Genomic DNA, 19219 nt, shown 5'->3' with positions numbered 1-19219 from the left:
GATAGTCAAATATTTTTGCGCCGAAAGGTTGCGAACGAGAGGTTGCCAAATACGTTTTACCAAATATATTTTTTGCCAATTTTTTTGGCCATTCTCTTCACGTCTTGCGCGCGAGACGTGAAGAGAATTGCCCGTATTAGACAAACAGCATCCATAGTATATAGCCACAGGATCGTGTGGTGTGCTCTGTAGAGGAAAGTTGCGCCCTATTAGGCAAATAGCTCGTACTGTATATAGCCACAGAATTGTGTGCCTCAGCTGTAGAGGAAAAGTGCGCTCTGTTAGAGAAATATAATCTACAGTATAACTGCAGAATTGTCTGTACCACGAGCCACCGATTCAATGCGAACGGAGGTCTAACCCCTAACCCGTTGTTTTAACAACGAAAGTCGTGCGACAGCAGGCCAAGAACGTCGGACTCAAGGGATACTCTCGGCTGCGAAAAGCACAGCTTGTAGAGTTCATTCCCAAAGCCCAAGACGCAGAGATGGTGCAACGAATACAACGTGCCACTCAAATTGGGCGCTATCCAGTTAGCTCTGCGTGGTGTCGTGGACAACCCGGAGCAATATCGCGCCGAGCTACAAGAAATTCGCGAAGAAGCCGACGCTTCCCTGCGAGCCAAGAAGGTTGTGAAAGAGCTCCAAAATCCTCAGTATCGTCTATCCACTCTCGAGAGATTTCGTACGGTAGGAAGATGTTTCTTGAACCCCTGGCTACACGCATCGTGAAGGAAGGAGCCGCCATACATGAGAAGCAGGACGGCGAACAGGAAACGACGATCAAAGGACGTAGGATGCTGACATTCACATTCCGTCGTAAGGTAGAAGGTGCCCTCACCGACAGGATGATGGAAAAGTTGGCAGACCGCGTACAAACGTCATTCTACCTTAGGTATCTCTACACCTACAAGATCAGAAATATCGAGACCGGTGAAATGAGGAATTTCCGCATATACGCACCAGGCAGCCCACGAATGGTTGGGATGACAAAAGCCCGCGCCTGGATAACCAAGCAAGAAGAAATCCGCCTCTCCCAGGACAACCTAGACCGCCCCAGCACCTAGGGGGCTCTCGTACGCTTTATCGAAGTCCAGCTGACCGTCATCCTGGGCAGAGATGCTCTGGTAGGCACCGGACCCCTACCCGACTGGCTACGCCGTAAGAGGGGACTCATTGCTCTGGACATGCACATTCAACGACAACCTATGTCTATTCCGTTGTATTGCCATGCACCAAGGCACACGAGGAGATCGTACCACCCACAAAGCCAGAGAGCTAGCCACGGCGTTCTACGATATCTAGACATTCGGGACATTCCCAAGTCAAATCTAGACAGGCTCCCTGAAATCGAGAAACGATTCAAACTTGGTATCCGTGTATACAAGCCCGCCCAATATGTCAAGGAAGTCGATACCAGAAATGGACTTGTCTGGAGTTTGATTCGACAACCCGCCCAGTATCCCAATATCATGACCATTGGTATGTTCGAGGAGCACGCCTTCTATATCAAAGATATCAAGAAGGTCTCCCACTTCTACCTCTGTGGTCATTGTTCCCAATCTTTCACCCAAGCATGTCACCTTCAAAACATGCCTCTCTGCGCACCCAAGGTGTCACCCAAGTCAAGTGTCCGGGTGACACAATAGAAGCACTCCAGTCAGCCTACGACAAGGCATTCCACCCAAGCTGCAACGCGAGCAACGTCGCCATTCGCTGGCTAGATTCAAGGCTATAACTGGTGACTGAGAGAAGTACTAAGTTGAAAACCGGTCTCTTTGCTGTCATAGACTGATACATGGTGGCCACAGCAACTAGAAGTTACCCAACGGCTTCGTTCAGGGACGTGATGTATCTGGATGCCCTCATGCTGGACTGGGATAAACCATTCGTCTGTGAAAGTAACGGCGACTGTAGGCCATCAATGTGTGGAAACTGTTTCTTTAGTATGTTGTGAGCAAGAGAAATGTGCTCATCCATAAGCTCGTGGCCTTGCATGAGAATTTTCTCTCATTCGCCTTGAAAAAGTGTACTGTTCTTCTTAGATTCCTAATCAATGCATGGAATACGTAAGATAAACGTTTCAGAGGGTTTCCCAAAGAGATACTTACTGTAGTACGTCTTCGTTTTGTTTGGGGTTGAGTTTGGCCTCTATAATCAAGCTTGCACTTACGTTTTCCATCTTCTTCTCTGCTATTCTCCTCCTCATTCGCTGTCTGACTGCATTTTTGTCATCTTCATTTGTCGGTATAAGGCAATTCAAATCGAGAAAGATTACAAAATGGTAGATATTTTTCAATGAGCTAACAGCAAGCTGGAAACGTACTCTTTTCGTAGGTTCCAACCGTAATTTACGTCTGTCGCATTTGATACTTCTGCTTGCAACAGTGCCCTTGTCAGTTACATCTGAGATTTGCCTGGATGAAGCTGATGGTTGAGATGGTAGTCCTGTTATCCATCACTAATAACCCCTGCAAGGCAGACACATTGAAGGTGGAAAATATCCAAACACTGCTATAGTGCTCTATTAGGCATTGAAGTTGGTGTAAAATGGTATATCAACGACATTTATTATGTTTAGATTAATTGACCGTCACCGTAGAAGACCTCTACCTATCCTTCATTTTGATGTGTCCTTGGAGGTTGCGCATCAGGTTGGAATGCAATTGAAGCATCCACACGTCCACATGCAGGCGCAGGGGATAGAAGAGGTAAGTCATCCGCGTGCCATTCAATGGCTTGTGCAGCATTTTCATCTTCATTGATCTAATAAACAGAACTTACGCCATGTGTATGCAAAACAATCATGTTCAAATCGCTGCATACGATATCTTTGCACTCGTCTGAAGTACCAGTACCTCTGCGGTGGATAATACGGTTTGAGACGACTTGCATGAAAGATTTGCTTCAGAACGGCACCATTTCCATTTTTCAGCTTGAAACAGCCTTTCGGAGGACGTTCCGACACCCAGTATGGACCAGTCCACTTCACGTCCAGCTTTCCACACTTACGGCTGTCATGTTTACTATTTTCTAAAAGAACTTGGTCACCGAGACCGAGAGATGAAGAGTATGTATTATATATAATATGGCACTTTTTTGTCATAGGAAGCTTTCTGGCGTTCCTGGGCTTTTGACAATATTTCGTTTTGCAGCAACTGTATACTGGTGTTTCAGATTGACTAGCAGTTCTACATCATGTTGCATCTCTTCATCAGTCAGGCAATGCATGAAACGCTCAGTCAGTCCGTTTGTTTGAGGGTGGTAGGCAGACCTAATTCTGTGTTTGACTCCCATCGTTGTCAAAAGTTCATTGCAGATAGCATTTGCAAAACTCGTGGCCTTGATCGGATATCGACACCTCTGGAAATCCATGTCGTAGAAAGAGTGAGTTAAGGAAGTCAGCAACGTGAATTGCTTCTTTCGATGGAATTGCTTTGGCTTCAGGCCATTTGCTGAAGTAATCGACAGCCACAACAATGTACTGATTGCCACTACTAGTGACTTGCAATGGTCTAACCAAGTCAACTCCAATTTGCGACCAGACCTTAGATGGTGCAGGTAATGGATGTAACGGTTCTGATGGATGATTAAACTTTCGTTTCACTCTCTGATATATATCACAAAGTTGAACCTGAGAAACGAAATGTGCAGAGACAGTATTTGGAAAAACCTTTCAAAAAATTAGCGTACCAAAATTGCCAAAGGGTTGGGGCGACCAATTTTGAAATTACTGACTTACACCAACAGACGATTTCCGCAAATTCCAGTTTAGGTATAGACAATTAAATATATTATTTACTTTTATTTATTTGGAGTATAGAGTCTTTATTACAGGCCAATATTAAAATATACGATAATGTGGATCATAGTACAGTCATTCATGACCAGTCTGTGGCAGAGTCAAAACATAACTTTGGGCTTTGTCACGTGCTGCGGTCACCCCTTTTAGCGCGCGTTAGGCCCGAACAATTAAAAAATTGATTGCTACGCCCCAGTTTAGGGCATATGCATGGCTAACTACTAGTAGAGGTGACTTCAAGAAATTAGAGAGTTTACCTGTCTTTTTGTCGTATCGTCTCTGATAACTTGTCTGCGTGTCGATTGTTTCTTGTCGTGGAAGTAGAGACTCCATTTCTGTAGCTGGAACAGTTTGGATTTCTTACGGACACCACTCTTCTCGCTTTCCGAGAGACCTAGATCACCAACATCGTTAGGAGGATCGGCACTCGCACGTACATACGCGTAGAGACGGCGAGACAGCTGTTCTTCGTCAGCCTACCTGTTGGATACGAACCGTTTTCAAGGTAGAAAACGACCCGCTCGTACTGGACATTTGCTCTTTCATGGCGATTCCCGTCATTCAGACTATCAAACAATTGCACATGCGGGTGGGCGAGACACACAATGACATATTTCCTGCGTGGTGACAGATTTCCTAGCGGCCGAGACAGATAGCATAGGGAAATGTGTCTCGGCCAAGACAGATTTTCCAGTGTAGTGACAGATGTCTTAGGAAATCTGACTAGCCGAGATAAGGAAATGTGTCTCGGCCGAGACAGATTCCTCGAGACGGATTTCCCTCTACACCGGATGTTGTACCTAACTACACAACAAACTTTACGTGTACCCTAGTAAATATCTCTTGTCTTCGAAAGTACTGTAGATTAACTAGCAGATATGCGTATTTAGATATCCAAATGTACCTTGATAGCTTCTTTCTAGCGTGTATGTATACGGCGTACCACTTCGTCGCGTGCATACGTCGTACGTCATACGTTGGGCGTGGCTTCTGCTGTTTCTCACAATTTTTGAGTTTTACTGGCGACAAGCCTTTGCAATGTGTCCCTTCTTCTTGCAGTTATTATTGCCGAACGTAGCGAGGCTTCTAGTCCGTATCTCAATGTGGTGCTGTGGTATAGATAGATACTAGACTCTAGATGTCATAGTGTGCAAGACCTTTTGGCAGTGTCTTGTCTGCTATTCCTAGAATTCGTGATACCTACCGGGAGTTGAAAATTCAAATCTCACCAAATCGTAAAACCGTGATTCCATGACCTTGCAAAGGGTGCGATCGTTAGCTAGATCGTATCCGGGACGGTTAATTGGTACGGAGTCTCAGTCAGTCCAATGACTACTAGTCTAGAAGCTTTGCCGGTGTTAGACGCGTTGTGTTCTTTGTTGTGTTTACTATATGACGTGTTACTGTCGTGTAGTACCACTATATAATTGATACATGGTGTCAGGAGTGGGATAATACACGACGGGAATCTGCTAGAGCATCTGCACATACATTTACAGAGCTTTATACTAACTGCATCTAATTGTATGGCTCGTCGAGTAGTGCACAATTCTAGAACGACTTACTAGACAACGTTCAGGACAAATTCCGAGCATGGTGAGAGAGAATGAGACAATGCTCGCTAGGTAAACCACTTGGAGAAATCGAACGCATGCATGCCAAAACTGCATCTAGAGATCGAAAGCGCAAATTGCGAAAGACTTTGGGCTAGAGAATCGATCGTACCGATTTGGTGGCATCCACACGAAGCTCGGCATAACGTTAATTAACTTATTATTAACTAAGTTTGGAAACCCGTTGAGTCCAAGTGCTTCTGACCGAGGACATGCTCTAGTTTGCGCACTAAAATAGATAGATAACGAGCAAACATTGATTAGGGTAGCAAACCGCCTAGTCTTTTGCGTCATCATTCATTGCCTGCACTTCCAACGAATGGCGGACGTAAAACTACGTCTCGCTTTTATACTTGTCTCTTGCCTTCTGCTCGTTTACGATGCGGCGGGCCACTCTCATCTGATCAATCCTAATGGAATAGACTGTGCAAGTTAGTATTTGAGCCGTTTTCTCTAGTACATGCGTAGCAATGTTGATCGATGCTGAAATCTAGGCTTCCACAATGATTTAGCGACGGACACTTGCTGTCACGTGGACTGTGCAGGAGGAACATGCCGTGGTAAGTTCGCGTGATGTCCGACTCCTACTGAACCTCATCGCTTCCTGTCGTTTTCCTAACTACAGGGCCTGGCCCCAAACAATGCGTTGGAAAGTGTGGCACTTGGACGGAGGTTTGTACCCTAACTAGTTGCAAGTGTAACGTCACTTTGATTACGTTTTCTTTTCAGGCTGCTGGTCCTGTAGAAGTTATCGAGGGAAAGGGATTCTACTTGAAAGATGAAGACGTTGGAACCGGATCTATGACGCAGGTACACTCTAGTGGCAATGCGGTTGCATGCAGTACCATTTGGTACCATACATCTGTAGGTCGGAGTGACATGCAACACTCTCTAGGTAATCATTCCGGACGTTCTTTCCTAATTAATTTCTATATATCGCCCGTCTTTTCTTAGCTGGTTAATTAACTAGCACTTTGGTGGTTTTCCATTATAGAAGGCGGTTGTGGTCGTCCACGATATGGCTCCTTTTCCAGCAGATATCCACTATCTCGTCCTTGACGTGGATCTCACGGACTATCCGCACTTGACCAAGTCCTATGACTCTAGCACACGAAGTGAGATTGTAACGTTTGACTGTTCGACGTGCGGTTGATCGAGAAACTTGATGCGTTTGGTAGGGCTTGAGATTGTGGGCGAAGATATGCCGCACGTGTACGAGAAAATATTAAACAAAGTTACATTCGACAATACAGCGGACACGCCAAGTGACAAACCTAGAAGGTACGTGATTTCATCCCAGTCGCAATATATATATATATATATATATATATATATATATATATATATATATACACACACACACACACACACACACACACACACACACACACACATTATATCACGTTCTAAATATGTATCTAAAACTGACTTCCGTACATACATACATACGCCCTAACTATACAACCCCCAAAAGGGAAGATTAACAGCTTTTCCGGTGCCTCCAAAACACATCGCTTTGAAGGTATTCCTTTGCGGTTCTGTCTGATTTGATTTTACAGCAGTTTTGGAGCTGTCTAATGTAATTAACGATCATATCAACGATAAACGTCAATCATCGTTTGTAAGGTGATTTGATATATCGATGCGATTTCAAGAAATGAGTTTATTGTAATTTGATAATTTATGGATATCAATCTTATTGCAATTTGATAATTTAAGGTTATCAATCTTATTGTAATTTTGATAATTTATGGATATCAATCAGTAGAGACTTAACTGGCAACTCTACAGAACTAAGGTTTTTATTAATTTATTCTTGCTATTCTCAAGCAAGTGACGAAATAAATTAACAATCCTGGAGCTCTACAAAGTGACACCAATCTCCGAATTTTCTGTACTACTCTTCAGCCGACTAAATTTGTAGTAGGTGCGAAAAGCGGAAAGTGTATGAAAAATTTCTGTGACACTCCAGTGTGCTTAGGATCCACGTGAAGACCTGATTGTTGTTTTTATCATGTAAAAGTGACTTTGGAGGTTTTGTACATGATTTGTTGAATGTTTTGAATCTATTCTTGTTTGTACATGTACACATACATTAATTCTGACATTGTCTGTACGTACATACTCTGCGTCTAGATACATACCATCTACTATATAGGTAGCAAGCAAGACCTCTACTTCATCTGCAGTCTACAATGCACTACTGTATAACATGTCCACAAAAGGTGCTGTATTGGTCTAACTATTCGCAAATTATTCAACAGACTGCATAGTAGAGCACAGCAGACAACATTCGTTTAGTTCTATTGTATTAAACAGAGTGCATACTGATAGGCAAGCACAACAGAACCTAACCCAGAAGGATCATGCACAGTGAAGCACAGTACGACCCTTCTCTGGTTCCTTAATACGGAACTAATGTGTGCTGTTCATAACTAAGTCAAACTTTCATACATACATACATACATACATACATACATACATACATACATACATACATAAGATTCATACTTTATTATAGAGTGTGTTTGGGGGCATTTGACGGAAAACACTCAAGTATTCCTTTCTGTGTCACTGTTGGTGTAATTCTAGTCAACAACCATCCTCCAGTAGTGGATGCAACAGCTAGTGGAGTGGTAAGAATAGATAGCACTACTGTTGGTGCTTGTGGAGTGCAATTGCTGTGTTGTGATTATAGCCTTACATAGAAGAAGGAGATGCAGTTACAGTTCTCAGTGATCTAGTTATGACAGATTTAGACCATGCAGAGTTTTTCATGGAAAGCGCAACGGTCAGCTAACAGGACGCTACTAAATCGTTTTGTTTGTATTATTGATTTGTCTGTTGTTTGTCTGCATGTCCATACATTGTCCTATTTTGCCAGTCTGCTTGTTCTCACTTCTGGTTTTGTTCATATTCACAGGTGACAGTTGTGGGTGGAGCTGCAACTGATCAAGTACACGTTGACGTGACTCAGAGCAATGGTGCCATAACTATTCCTCAAGGCAACTGGAAGACTGAAGTTGTTCTTCAAGGTCCTGCTCCGTTGAGTGTATTCCGAACAGTTCTGTTAACAACAAAGTAAGTATTCCAGAGTAGTGCACAGACGCAATAGAGCAATTGTTGAAGCAATTTTCAAATATAAAAAATTTCAAGTACCGTAATTATTGCAATAAAAAGTTGGTAGATGGCATCACTTTATAAAGTGTTGCATTGATACCTAATACAGGGGTTGTCTTTGCAAGTCAACTGTTTGTGAAATCTTGTACAATTGTAATTGTACCGGTTGGTTTGTCCAATTGTAAGCAGTCTACAATAGTTGCCTCTATCAGTTGAAACAAAGCTGTGATTGCATCGCTGTGTACATACGCTAGGTAAGTTGCCTTCTTCAAGTGATGTGCATTTAACAAATGCATTTAATTAAACAGGAGCATGTATTAACCATGACGAAGAGTTACCAGTCAAGTATCCAGGAAACATGTAGAAATCACCAACGATGTATCAGGGCACATGTGCTGGTATACTTCCACAGTTTGAGCTCTTTTGTGGCCAAGATTGGATTGCAGAAAGAATTAGTAGTTATTAGCTAATCACCTTATTTATAATTCAATTAAAGGACGGTTTAGTGTTGACATTTACCCTTGACTGAACGTTAGGATGGTTCACAGTTCTTCTGCATCTTATTGCAAAAGCATGCATCACAAATGGCTAAACAACAAATATTAATTAGAGAAGCAATTCTTACTTGATCAAGATATTTAGTGCAAACTGTGCTTGTAGATTTACAAGTGTAGCATGTTTTAACTGTTTTTTTTTGGAAAAAAATAGCAGTTGCGTTGTAAAAGTATCACACTTGGCAATCATTGCATGTACTCTATCCTTTTCTGGCTGACTATATGAATAATAACTCTACTTACACCCTACCAAAATATGAACGTTGAAAAAGTTCCTAGAGCAAACCAGACATTCCTCATCACTAATAATTAATTGTAGCTTTGTATGTGTGCTTTGCAAATTTATACAAGAATGCTTTGATTGTAGATTCAGATCTGCTGATGATGAGCCAGACTTAAACTCAAGAAACATTCGATTCGAAATTGATGATGGCATACATCAGTCCTATGACACTGTCCAAGTTGAAGTCCAAGGCATAAATGATCGAAAGCCAGAGGTAATTTGACCATACTCTATATTTCATAAAGTTTAGCTACAGCCCCTTCAAATAGATTATGCCAGGATCAACTGACAACCCGTTCAAGGAAAAGGAAAGAACACCCACAAAAATTACTCCCAATCTTCTATTGGACGACCCAGACAACGACCCGTATGTCTTTTTAAAATTTCCATCTACTTCAAGTGCAAATTAATTAATTGCAATCATTTGTTTAGTGTTGATTACATATTTAATGTCACAGTGTCCATTTGCCAGGATGGTGTCTGTCCGGACAGGATAGACTGGTCCCCAGACATTGCATTTGAGACTTTGGTATGCTTGTAAACATCTTCAAAATGTTAAACGACTGTTTGAGTTTCTTTGTGTAGAACGTCACAAGACAAACACCACTGCAAGTTTGTGAAAGCCCATGAAACAGTTTTGACTTCTTCAGTTTTATCTGTTGCCTGTTGCAGGTGTCATATTATCACCAAAATGGACTAAATGATTACACTCGACTAGTTATCACAGGAAAAAGCGATAAAGTTGAGTATCAGCGAGTGCTTCGAACACTGGTGTATTCCAACAGTCGTGATAACATCAGCTGTCCAATCAGTCGAATCATTTACATTATGGCATCAGATGGAAAGTAATGTTTAGCAGTTTTGTTTTGCTGGCATGCCTGCAGTTTTGTTTCACTGGGCAGGCCACTCACTAAAACAGAACTGGCTGTTAATTCAATTTTATTGAAGCTTGTTCTCCATACAAACAAAGTAGTTCATGTAATTGTATTATCTTGTCAAATTCTTGTCTAGTCAGTCCTGTCATCATGCACTTGCATGTTACCTCTGTCTTATCGTCTGATTGCAGTCACTGTGAGAAAAATTCTAATGACAGTTTCAGTGCATTTATAGTTTTTATCAGTGATTGCAGCAACCAACCGCGCCAACAAATGCTTTGGCTATCAGTCATAAAACTTTTTTTTTAATATGTAAATATGAACTGTTAACTGCATTAGATAGCAAACACTTGAACAATCAATGAAGTTTTCAACTGTTGATGCACGTGCATTAATTAACAGTAATTGAGAATTACTACCAATGATTCTGAAGATTAGGGCATAAATAACAGTGAGTAAGATTGCACACAGCTTTTGGCATATAACATTGCAAATCTGTACAAAATTGAGCCAAGCTTGTAGAAATCACATTTTGGTGATTCCACAATTGCTTGAACAAGTGAGGCTTCAAAATCTGTATTGATTGAGCTAGACGACGGTTTTATCACCACTCACAACTATGATGTTGATCAATTTAACAAATAGCCTTTAGGAACACGTAAAATGTATTTAGAAATAAAAAATGTATTTTAGGAACAGTGGAAGTGCAAGAACAACCGTCAGGATAGAGTTCATCAACGATCATCCGCCAGTTGTTTCTGCCACATTAGTGTCATTTATGTTCAAGGAAGATGGCACAGGAGTAAACTTTGCACCTGACATTGAACTAAGCGACCCCGACGAGCGCTGCAACACCAGTATTCTCAAAGAACTTCAATTTCAAGTTCACAGCTATGATGATGGTCATGAAATAATGGCAGTAGACGAGGTAAGCTAGCTGCAAATATTATTGATGTGCAATAAGTACAAATTCTAGCATATTTGGTGATATCAGATATTGGCACAAGAGTTGGGTATCGAACATAGGTTGGAAATACAAGGTGATCTTGTAGTTTTGGTATTGGAGGGAGTTGCAGAAACAAGAGACTACCAGGTGAAGATGAACACTATGCTGTGTTATTGTAAAGTGTAATTGGCATCATCCGTGTTTATAGAAATTGGCTCGAACCGTGACGTACCAAAATACAAAAGATGAGCCAACTCTCATCACGCGGGACATTTCGGTATGTAGTCTTGAGTTCATTACGTTAGATATTTGTTTACAATGATTGAGTAGATTCGAGCAGGCGATGGTGAAAAGTTTAGCAACATTATCCACGTCAATGTATCAATTATGCCAAGGAATGACCAGGAACCCCTACTTCAGCTTCGTGAATCAAGTTTCACATATACAGAAAATGGACTCGATGTCATGTTGGGACCTGCCATGTTAACTGATGCTGACAGTACACCGAAAGATCGCAATATTATTTGGATGTCTGTCACTCTGAGAAACAAACAAGATGAAGAAAAAGAAGACTTGAAGTTTGATAATACTATTGTAGAACGTGAAAATGCCATCACCGTTGGAGCTGATGATGATGGATTCCGGATTGAAGCCATTGACCAGATAAATGGAGCACCAATTGAGCTATTCGATGAAGTAATTGATTCCATCTATTACTCAAATATTGCAAGTAGTCCAGTCCCAGTTGGTGAGCCTACAGGTGGAGATCGTGAAATTGTTTTCCAGGTGAGTACTGTACGACCCTTACATAAATCTATGTGTTTGCATGAACACCAACTAGTGGTAAAACAAGCGAGATATGATAAAAAGGTAATTGTAAATTAGTAAGTCCAAACAAATGTTATTGTGTACATTGCAACAGAGACAACATATCAATATCAGCAGATAGACAGACAAACCAAATGACAGACAAACAAGCAAGCACTCAACAAAGACAGCTTTTAAAACAGACAGATGACAAACACATACCACTATATGCATAATTTGTATTCATCAATGTGTTCTAGTTTGCCAGCAATGTTGAATCTACTAATGAGCCTCCACAGACAGAACACACATTTATTCTCACAGTAGAATTGATCAATGACAATCCTTTCGTTGTGGACCTTGACAATACTATGGCTGGAACTGGGTTCTCAACTACATTCAGGGAAGAAAGTACAAATCCTGCTCCTCTTTCCAATGGCTTAAAAATTACTGACATTGATGTTCTACCAAACACAAACATAAAGACAGCTACTATAACAGTAGAGGGTGGCGGTGCAGAGCACCATATTCATGTTGACGCTCAAGGTTTACTGGGAATTTCTGGTCAAGACACACATATGGTCACACTAACCAATAGTGCATCAAGTAGTGTTTATGAAAATGTTCTTGGTACAGCTACATATTGGAACAGTGCAGATGAACCGAGTGCATCCATGTTTAAAATTCAGTTCCAAGTTCAAGATGCAGATGATAAGTCAAGCGAAATATCAGAAGCACAAGTGCACATAGATTTCATCTGTGATCCACTTGTGCTCCTGCTTGATGAACCAAACACAAACTACAGCACTACTTTCTCTGAATTGGACAAAATTCCTGTCAAAGTAGTCAACTCAACTAGCATACATCTGTCTGATGTAGATGCACAAAAATTAGTAAGAGGAACCATCACTGTTGTGGGCTTTCAGTCTCATTGGCAGGATTCTCTTCAAGTTCTTGGTGCTGATGGCAGTGCAATGAATAGCTACCAAGGAGTGACAATAAGTTACGAAAATGGTCAGTTGAGTTTTGAAGGAGAAGCTACACTTCAAGTGTATGAGAACATACTAAAGAAAGTTCACTATAGCAATCCAAATCCTTGCCCACCATCATTATCTGTTTTACTAAAATTTGACTTCATAGACGATTGTGGGGCTCATAACGAACCAGTCTATACATATATATCCATTGATCCCGACAATGATCCACCAACAATTGATCTTGATCCTACCACAAGTCAAGATCCATTGGAGCTAACATACCAATTCTTTGGGGTAGAGAATACGAATCCACAACCTCTTGTTCTCTTTGAGCGTGCTGCTTTGGATGATTGTGATACTATGCAATCGATGGAATATCTTTATATCATCATGACAGAGGCTGGTGACCTGGAAACTAATGAAGAATGGTTGGAATTTGACTTGAGTGGCACTGCATTGCAAGTTCATAACACAAGTAACGACTTTGAGATAACATATATGGTGACACCATTACCAACTGCTGTTGTGCCTCCAAGTGACTTCCAAATGGTACTCAGGAAGGTGAAGTACAGGAATGTTGCCAGAAAACCATTCGAGACATCAAGGGAGTTGACAGTACGAGCTTCTGATGGTACTAGAACTGAAACGGCATCAGCTATTCTGTCCATGGATCGTGTTCCATTGGGACCAACCATCACATTAGGAGAGTAAGTTGGATTGCGTTCATGTTACATTATAGTTCAATTACTGTTGTATCTCTATTTTCAGGACCTCATTTGACTACTTTGTACGAAATCCTGTAATTAAACTTCTACTCTTACAAGACAGTGGGTTTAACATTGAGCTGGGAGACGTAAAGTTTTTCAAACAAGTGGTCATTACCATCACCAATCCTGCTATGGAGAATGGAATGCTTGTAGACCATTTGATAGCTCCTGCTAACAATTTGCTTCCATCTGGCTGGGAAGTAGTAGGTAATTTTACATACAAGTTAACAATGCAATCTGAAGGTGTATCACAGGCAACTGAAGACCAAATTCGCAGTATGCTTATTGATGTCCAATTCATCAGTAATGCAGTTCGTCGCCATGATGTCAGAATGGTCACTCTCGTGGCATTTGACTTAGTGCGTCCTGGTAATACTGAGGAGATTACAATTGATGTAGAGCCACTAAATGATCCTCCAACAGTTACAGTTGAAAGTGCCAACCCACGATTCCAAGAGGGAGGAAGTCCAGTCTTAATTTATTCTCAAGTGAATATCACAGATGTAGATGATGACACGTTGGATAATGTCAAAATTGTGTTAACAGTCAATGCTTCAACAGTAAGTCACCAGATTGACCACACAAAACTTTGTAACATTTAGAATTAATTATTTAGAAGACATGCAATGGTGGAGGGCCTGGTGATACATCAACACTACCAGAAGACTTAAATGATTGTGCTAGAGGAACAGACAATAACATTTTAGCAGAATGCTTGGGCTTTGCGGGCAGTGTATCTCATTTTGAAACAGACTACTTCTACGAACTTAATTCTCTGACCCTGACTATCAGCAGCAGTAGTGACACCACACGCAGATCCAAGGCTGACTATGAAGAATTGCTACTGTAAGTTGTCATTCCTGTGCCATGTACAGTAAACGAACGAGAGTAAATTTCATAACCTTATTTTCCATTTAGAACATTGACGTATGAAAACACTGCCACCAATCCAGACAATGCAGATCGCATGTTGTCTCTAACAGTCAATGATGGAAAGGCTGTTTCTGAACCTCCACAGAATGTCTATGTGCGTCTTCTAGTGCAAAATGACAACCCACCTACCCTTACCATATCACAGGATACAGCAGAATTCAATGAAGGAGGAAGCACACAGCAGCCACTTATACTAGCTAGCTCATCTGTAACAATTGATGACACTGACTGTGGTGCAATTGTGACCAAAGCAGAAGTTTCACTGCCTGAAAGAATATCCAGTGAGTCTCTTACTCTAACTGGATTCACATCACCAACAGCAACATTTGATGACACTACTGGTACTCTCACTATTGATGGAGAAGCCAACTATGGGGATGTATTGAAGGGTGTTGAGTACATAAACAGTGCTGATGAGCCTGGTCCTGATCCCAGAACAGTAACATACAGAGTGTTTGATGGCATCCACTGGAGTCCTATTGAATCACTTTCGGTTACATTTGTTTTTGTAAATGACAATGAACCCATTCTAGATCTAAATTCTGACTTACCCGGTACTGGTTACAGTACAAAGTTTAATGAAGGAGGTGGTGAGGTCCCCATTGCAGCAAGTGGTAGGGTTCAAGCAACTGATGAGGACATCAATACATTAATACACTCAGTTTCAGTACTGTTGTTGGGTACTCAAGATGGCTCAGAAGAAGAGATACAAACGGATCAAACAGACAATTCTCTCACCAAGCCGACACCAACCACATTCAAATTCACATTTACAAACCCTAAAACTTTATCTCAAACAGAAGCATTCATAGAGACTCTGCGATATGCGAATGATGCTGTCAATCCCACTCAAGGAACACGCACAGCTCAAGTAACAATAAATGATGGCAAATTTGACAGCAATGAAGCAGAGGCTACTATTGTAGTCGACGCAACAAATGATAATCCACCAACATTTCCATCACCTACTCCCTCTGGCACAGTGAAAGAGAATTCTGGCAATGGTGTATCTGTGGTAACAGTAACAGCTCAAGATGCTGATGGTGATGCTCTTACTTATTCTATCATTAATGGCAACACTGGTGGAGTATTCACTATTGCTGCAAATACGGGTGTAATCACAACAACTGGTGCTACTATAGACTATGAGAATGAAGAAACATATACACTGACTGTACAGGCAAATGATGGTAATTTCACTGCTAGCACATCTGTCTCTATTGCGGTTACAGACGAAAATGATAATTGTCCTACATTTTCTGATGGAACAACACACACAAAGACAATACCATCTACTACAGCTGTCAGCTCAAACGTAATCACTCTGGCAATCAGTGATGCTGATACTTCTACTGTGTTTCAGCTGGCAATCACTAGTGGAAACGATGATGGACTGTTTGGTATCAGTGAAAACAATGTGATTGTTGCTTCTAGCCTATCAAGCAGCCAGTTCACATCTCACACATTAAATGTCGCACTGGCAGACTCTACATTGCCCACATGCTCTCAACCTGCGACAGTCACCATTGTCATTCTGTCACCAAACTCAGTCTTTGATTTTACTGTAGACGAAGAACAGAATTCTGGTACACCAGTTGGAAAAATAATCACAGATCCAGATTTCCCTCAAACAACATATACAATCACCGATCCTCTATCTGCTCCATTTGCAATCGACACAAGCTCACAAATCACTACGACTGCAGTTCTAGATAGAGAAACTAAAGATGAGTATACGCTTACCATCACATTTAGCATACAGTCAAGTCCAGTCACAATCACAGTCACAGTTACTGTAAATGACATAAATGACCAGACTCCACAGTTTTCATCATCATCTTACAGTGGAATCATACAAGAAGGTGCGAGTGGCAACATCAATGTAGGATTGTCTGCTTCTGATGGGGACATTGGAGTCAACGCTGAATTTACGTTTAACATTTCTGGAACAAATGTATTTGGTGTTCAGCAAACTGGCAATACAGGTGAAATCACAGTAGTGGGAGATCTGGACTACGAAAGCCAGTGTTCCTACACATTCCAAGTAATTGCCACTGATGAGGGTGGTCTTCCAGCAACAGCTACTGTAGAGATAACAATAACAAATGTGAACGAACATGCACCCGTGTTTCAACCCTTCACTCCTCCAGTCATATCGGAAACCTTCATGCCTAATGATGTTGTCATGACCATCACAGCAACTGACTCAGACAAATGTCCAACAGAAAGCAGTGCAGCTGGATCAATTACATACAGTATTGAAGGAAATGCTGGATCATACAAAATAGAAGCTGCAACGGGTATTATTCAGGTAAATACAGCTGTCTCGGTTGGTATAACAACGATCACAGTACGAGCCAGCGACAATGATGTCACCGGCGGATTGACTGCAGACCAGGAAGTTACAATTACTGTTGAAGAAATAACCAGTCCAGTAGTAGACTTGAATGGAGCAGAAGTATTTCTGTCACCCTTATGTTGCATATTGCACTATAACATCATTGTTTTCTGTAGGCCGGTATTGATGTCGCTGTAACCTTGTCAGAAAGTGATCCACCAGAAGTAGCATTAGTAGAATCTGGTGTAAGTGGTGTGGTACAGAGTAGCGTCTCCTTGAACAAGATCACAATCCAAATCACTAATCCAGTTGATGGAACCAATGAGATGCTCGATGCCTCTCCACCATCAGGGATATCGGTACAGTACACAATATTTTGGATTGTAATTTGTGTTAAAATAGTAACTAAGCTGTGTATCAGAAATCATATGATTCCAGCACTCACACTCTAACTTTGAGTGGAGTTGCAGTCCAGGGTCTCTACTCTGATGCACTAAAATCAGTCAAATACAAACATTCATTGATGACAGATGTATTGCAGATGACTAGTGAAAGCCTGCTCCAAGACAGGTAAGTGAAACACTGCACTAACAACAAACACACTGAATTAAGTACTGTGCTAAATTTAGAACAATAGAGGTTACAATTACAAACCTCAATAATGTTGATGGTGTGCCAGCAACTGCCACTGTGTCACTGGAAGCTACTGTTAAATGCCAAAATATGGATGAGATAGTAATCACAGACCGAGCTGAACTGAGCAAATATTCCAGTATTTCTAGAATAGAGTGCAGTTTCAGAATTATATGTGAAAATACACGATTTTGTGACATCAATTCTCTTTCTTCGTTGAAACTCTTGCAGGTAAATCACTTTCCTTGAAGACAGTTTCATTGCTATTCATGGTTTGTTCATCTATAGGCAATCGAAGGAGAACTGGAGATTTCAAATACACGCTTGACATCTCTATATGGATTGAACAACCTTCAATCATTTGATGGTTTAATGCTAACCAACAATCCAGATCTAGAAACAACAAGTGACCTCAGAAATGAAACCACTAATAGAAAACGAAAACGAAGAGATGGACATAGAATCCAACTCCCTGGGCAAGTCATGATCCAGACCTGTGGTTTTCTGAAAGATGTTCTTGGTCTCAAGGGCATTTCAGCAATAGCAGGTACACTAAATATTTAGTTCCAATGAACTTGCTTTGTAGAAATGTTAACATTGGACAACTTTCTATTTTAGGAAATGTTGTGTTGGAAGATAATTCGCTATCTGCTGGAGTGATGGGAATGGCAGATCTTACAAAAATAGATGGAAACTTGCACGTCATAGGAAACAACGAACTTCCAAATCTCATGGGACTGAACTCACTGATTACCATAGGAGGTGAATTCAGGCTGCAGACCAATAATGTTAGATCAAGTTTACTTTATTATCGCTGACGAAAAATAATGTAGCAAGTTTTTGTGTATTCAGGCTCTTACAACTGTAACAGGTCTAGAAAGGCTACAGGAAATCGGAAATGGCTTTGTTGTGGTCGGTAACATACAATTACAAAACCTCAAACCTCTAACAGAGGCGCAGCAATCTATAAGTGGTGATACACCAATCAGTTCAGTTGGCGACCAGATCTTTTTTGTGCAGAATCCAGACATGTGCACAAACATCGCATTTTGGAAGGTAGAGCGCAATTAGAGAGGTTGTAGTGCCTATTTGTATCAGTACCACTTGTTCTGTTTTTAGGGACTTCAAACAGTAGTTTCTGTTCCAGCAGAACCTCCTTCATGTTCATAAAGAAACAACTAAATACCTGCTGACATGAGATGTTTGGCATAGCTTTTAGAGTCACTATTAATGACATGCTACTTGAAGCGTAGATGATTGCATACTGTACTTGCTGCTGTTTGTAGTGAGGCTAGCTAATTAATGAAAGCTGTTCTTCTGTTTGTTTAGTCACGCCATTACGTTGTAGTTGAGCAAGTATGAAATGAGATGGACATGAAAAGATTGATAAAATGGAATGTTAGGCAAGTGAGTTAATTAAGCAAGTTGCTGTGTACTGTTCCATCTATGAAAGCAAACATCATAACCCCTTGTTGTTTGGGTGCATGACATCTGCTTGGTGTAAATTCCAGTGGAAAATGTGTTCAGAACAAGATAACAATCATCCGATAAGTTGCCCAGAAAGAAAAATAA

The 19219-nt window shown here is 41.1% G+C and overlaps 2 protein-coding genes and 1 long non-coding RNA gene across 3 annotated transcripts; all 3 read left to right on the top strand.

Annotated features, from left to right (window-relative positions):
• The first annotated feature begins 9666 nt into the window (after positions 1 to 9666).
• Positions 9667 to 9973, top strand: LOC134190432 (uncharacterized). Its single transcript, XR_009971627.1, has 3 exons — positions 9667 to 9738; positions 9804 to 9900; positions 9957 to 9973. It is a non-coding gene; the product is annotated as an uncharacterized LOC134190432 (long non-coding RNA).
• Positions 9974 to 11129: 1156 nt separating this feature from the next.
• Positions 11130 to 16766, top strand: LOC134190367 (uncharacterized). The gene is made up of 9 exons (XM_062658819.1): positions 11130 to 11174; positions 11241 to 11339; positions 11401 to 11469; positions 11523 to 11978; positions 12260 to 13683; positions 13745 to 14303; positions 14360 to 14589; positions 14662 to 16672; positions 16752 to 16766. Exons 1-9 carry the CDS (start codon positions 11160 to 11162, stop codon positions 16764 to 16766), a joined length of 4878 nt encoding a protein of 1625 aa, XP_062514803.1. The 5' UTR covers positions 11130 to 11159.
• Positions 16767 to 16811: 45 nt separating this feature from the next.
• Positions 16812 to 19062, top strand: LOC134189822 (uncharacterized). Its single transcript, XM_062658217.1, has 8 exons — positions 16812 to 17134; positions 17191 to 17373; positions 17436 to 17584; positions 17644 to 17878; positions 17936 to 18194; positions 18266 to 18435; positions 18500 to 18703; positions 18767 to 19062. Exons 1-8 carry the CDS (start codon positions 16844 to 16846, stop codon positions 18815 to 18817), a joined length of 1542 nt encoding a protein of 513 aa, XP_062514201.1. The 5' UTR covers positions 16812 to 16843; the 3' UTR covers positions 18818 to 19062.
• Positions 19063 to 19219: the final 157 nt, after the last annotated feature.

The sequence above is a fragment of the Corticium candelabrum genome, chromosome 14 (assembly GCF_963422355.1).
Source record: "Corticium candelabrum chromosome 14, ooCorCand1.1, whole genome shotgun sequence".
In the NCBI taxonomy this organism is placed as follows: domain Eukaryota; kingdom Metazoa; phylum Porifera; class Homoscleromorpha; order Homosclerophorida; family Plakinidae; genus Corticium; species Corticium candelabrum.
This window is presented reverse-complemented; position numbering and strand designations above follow the sequence as displayed.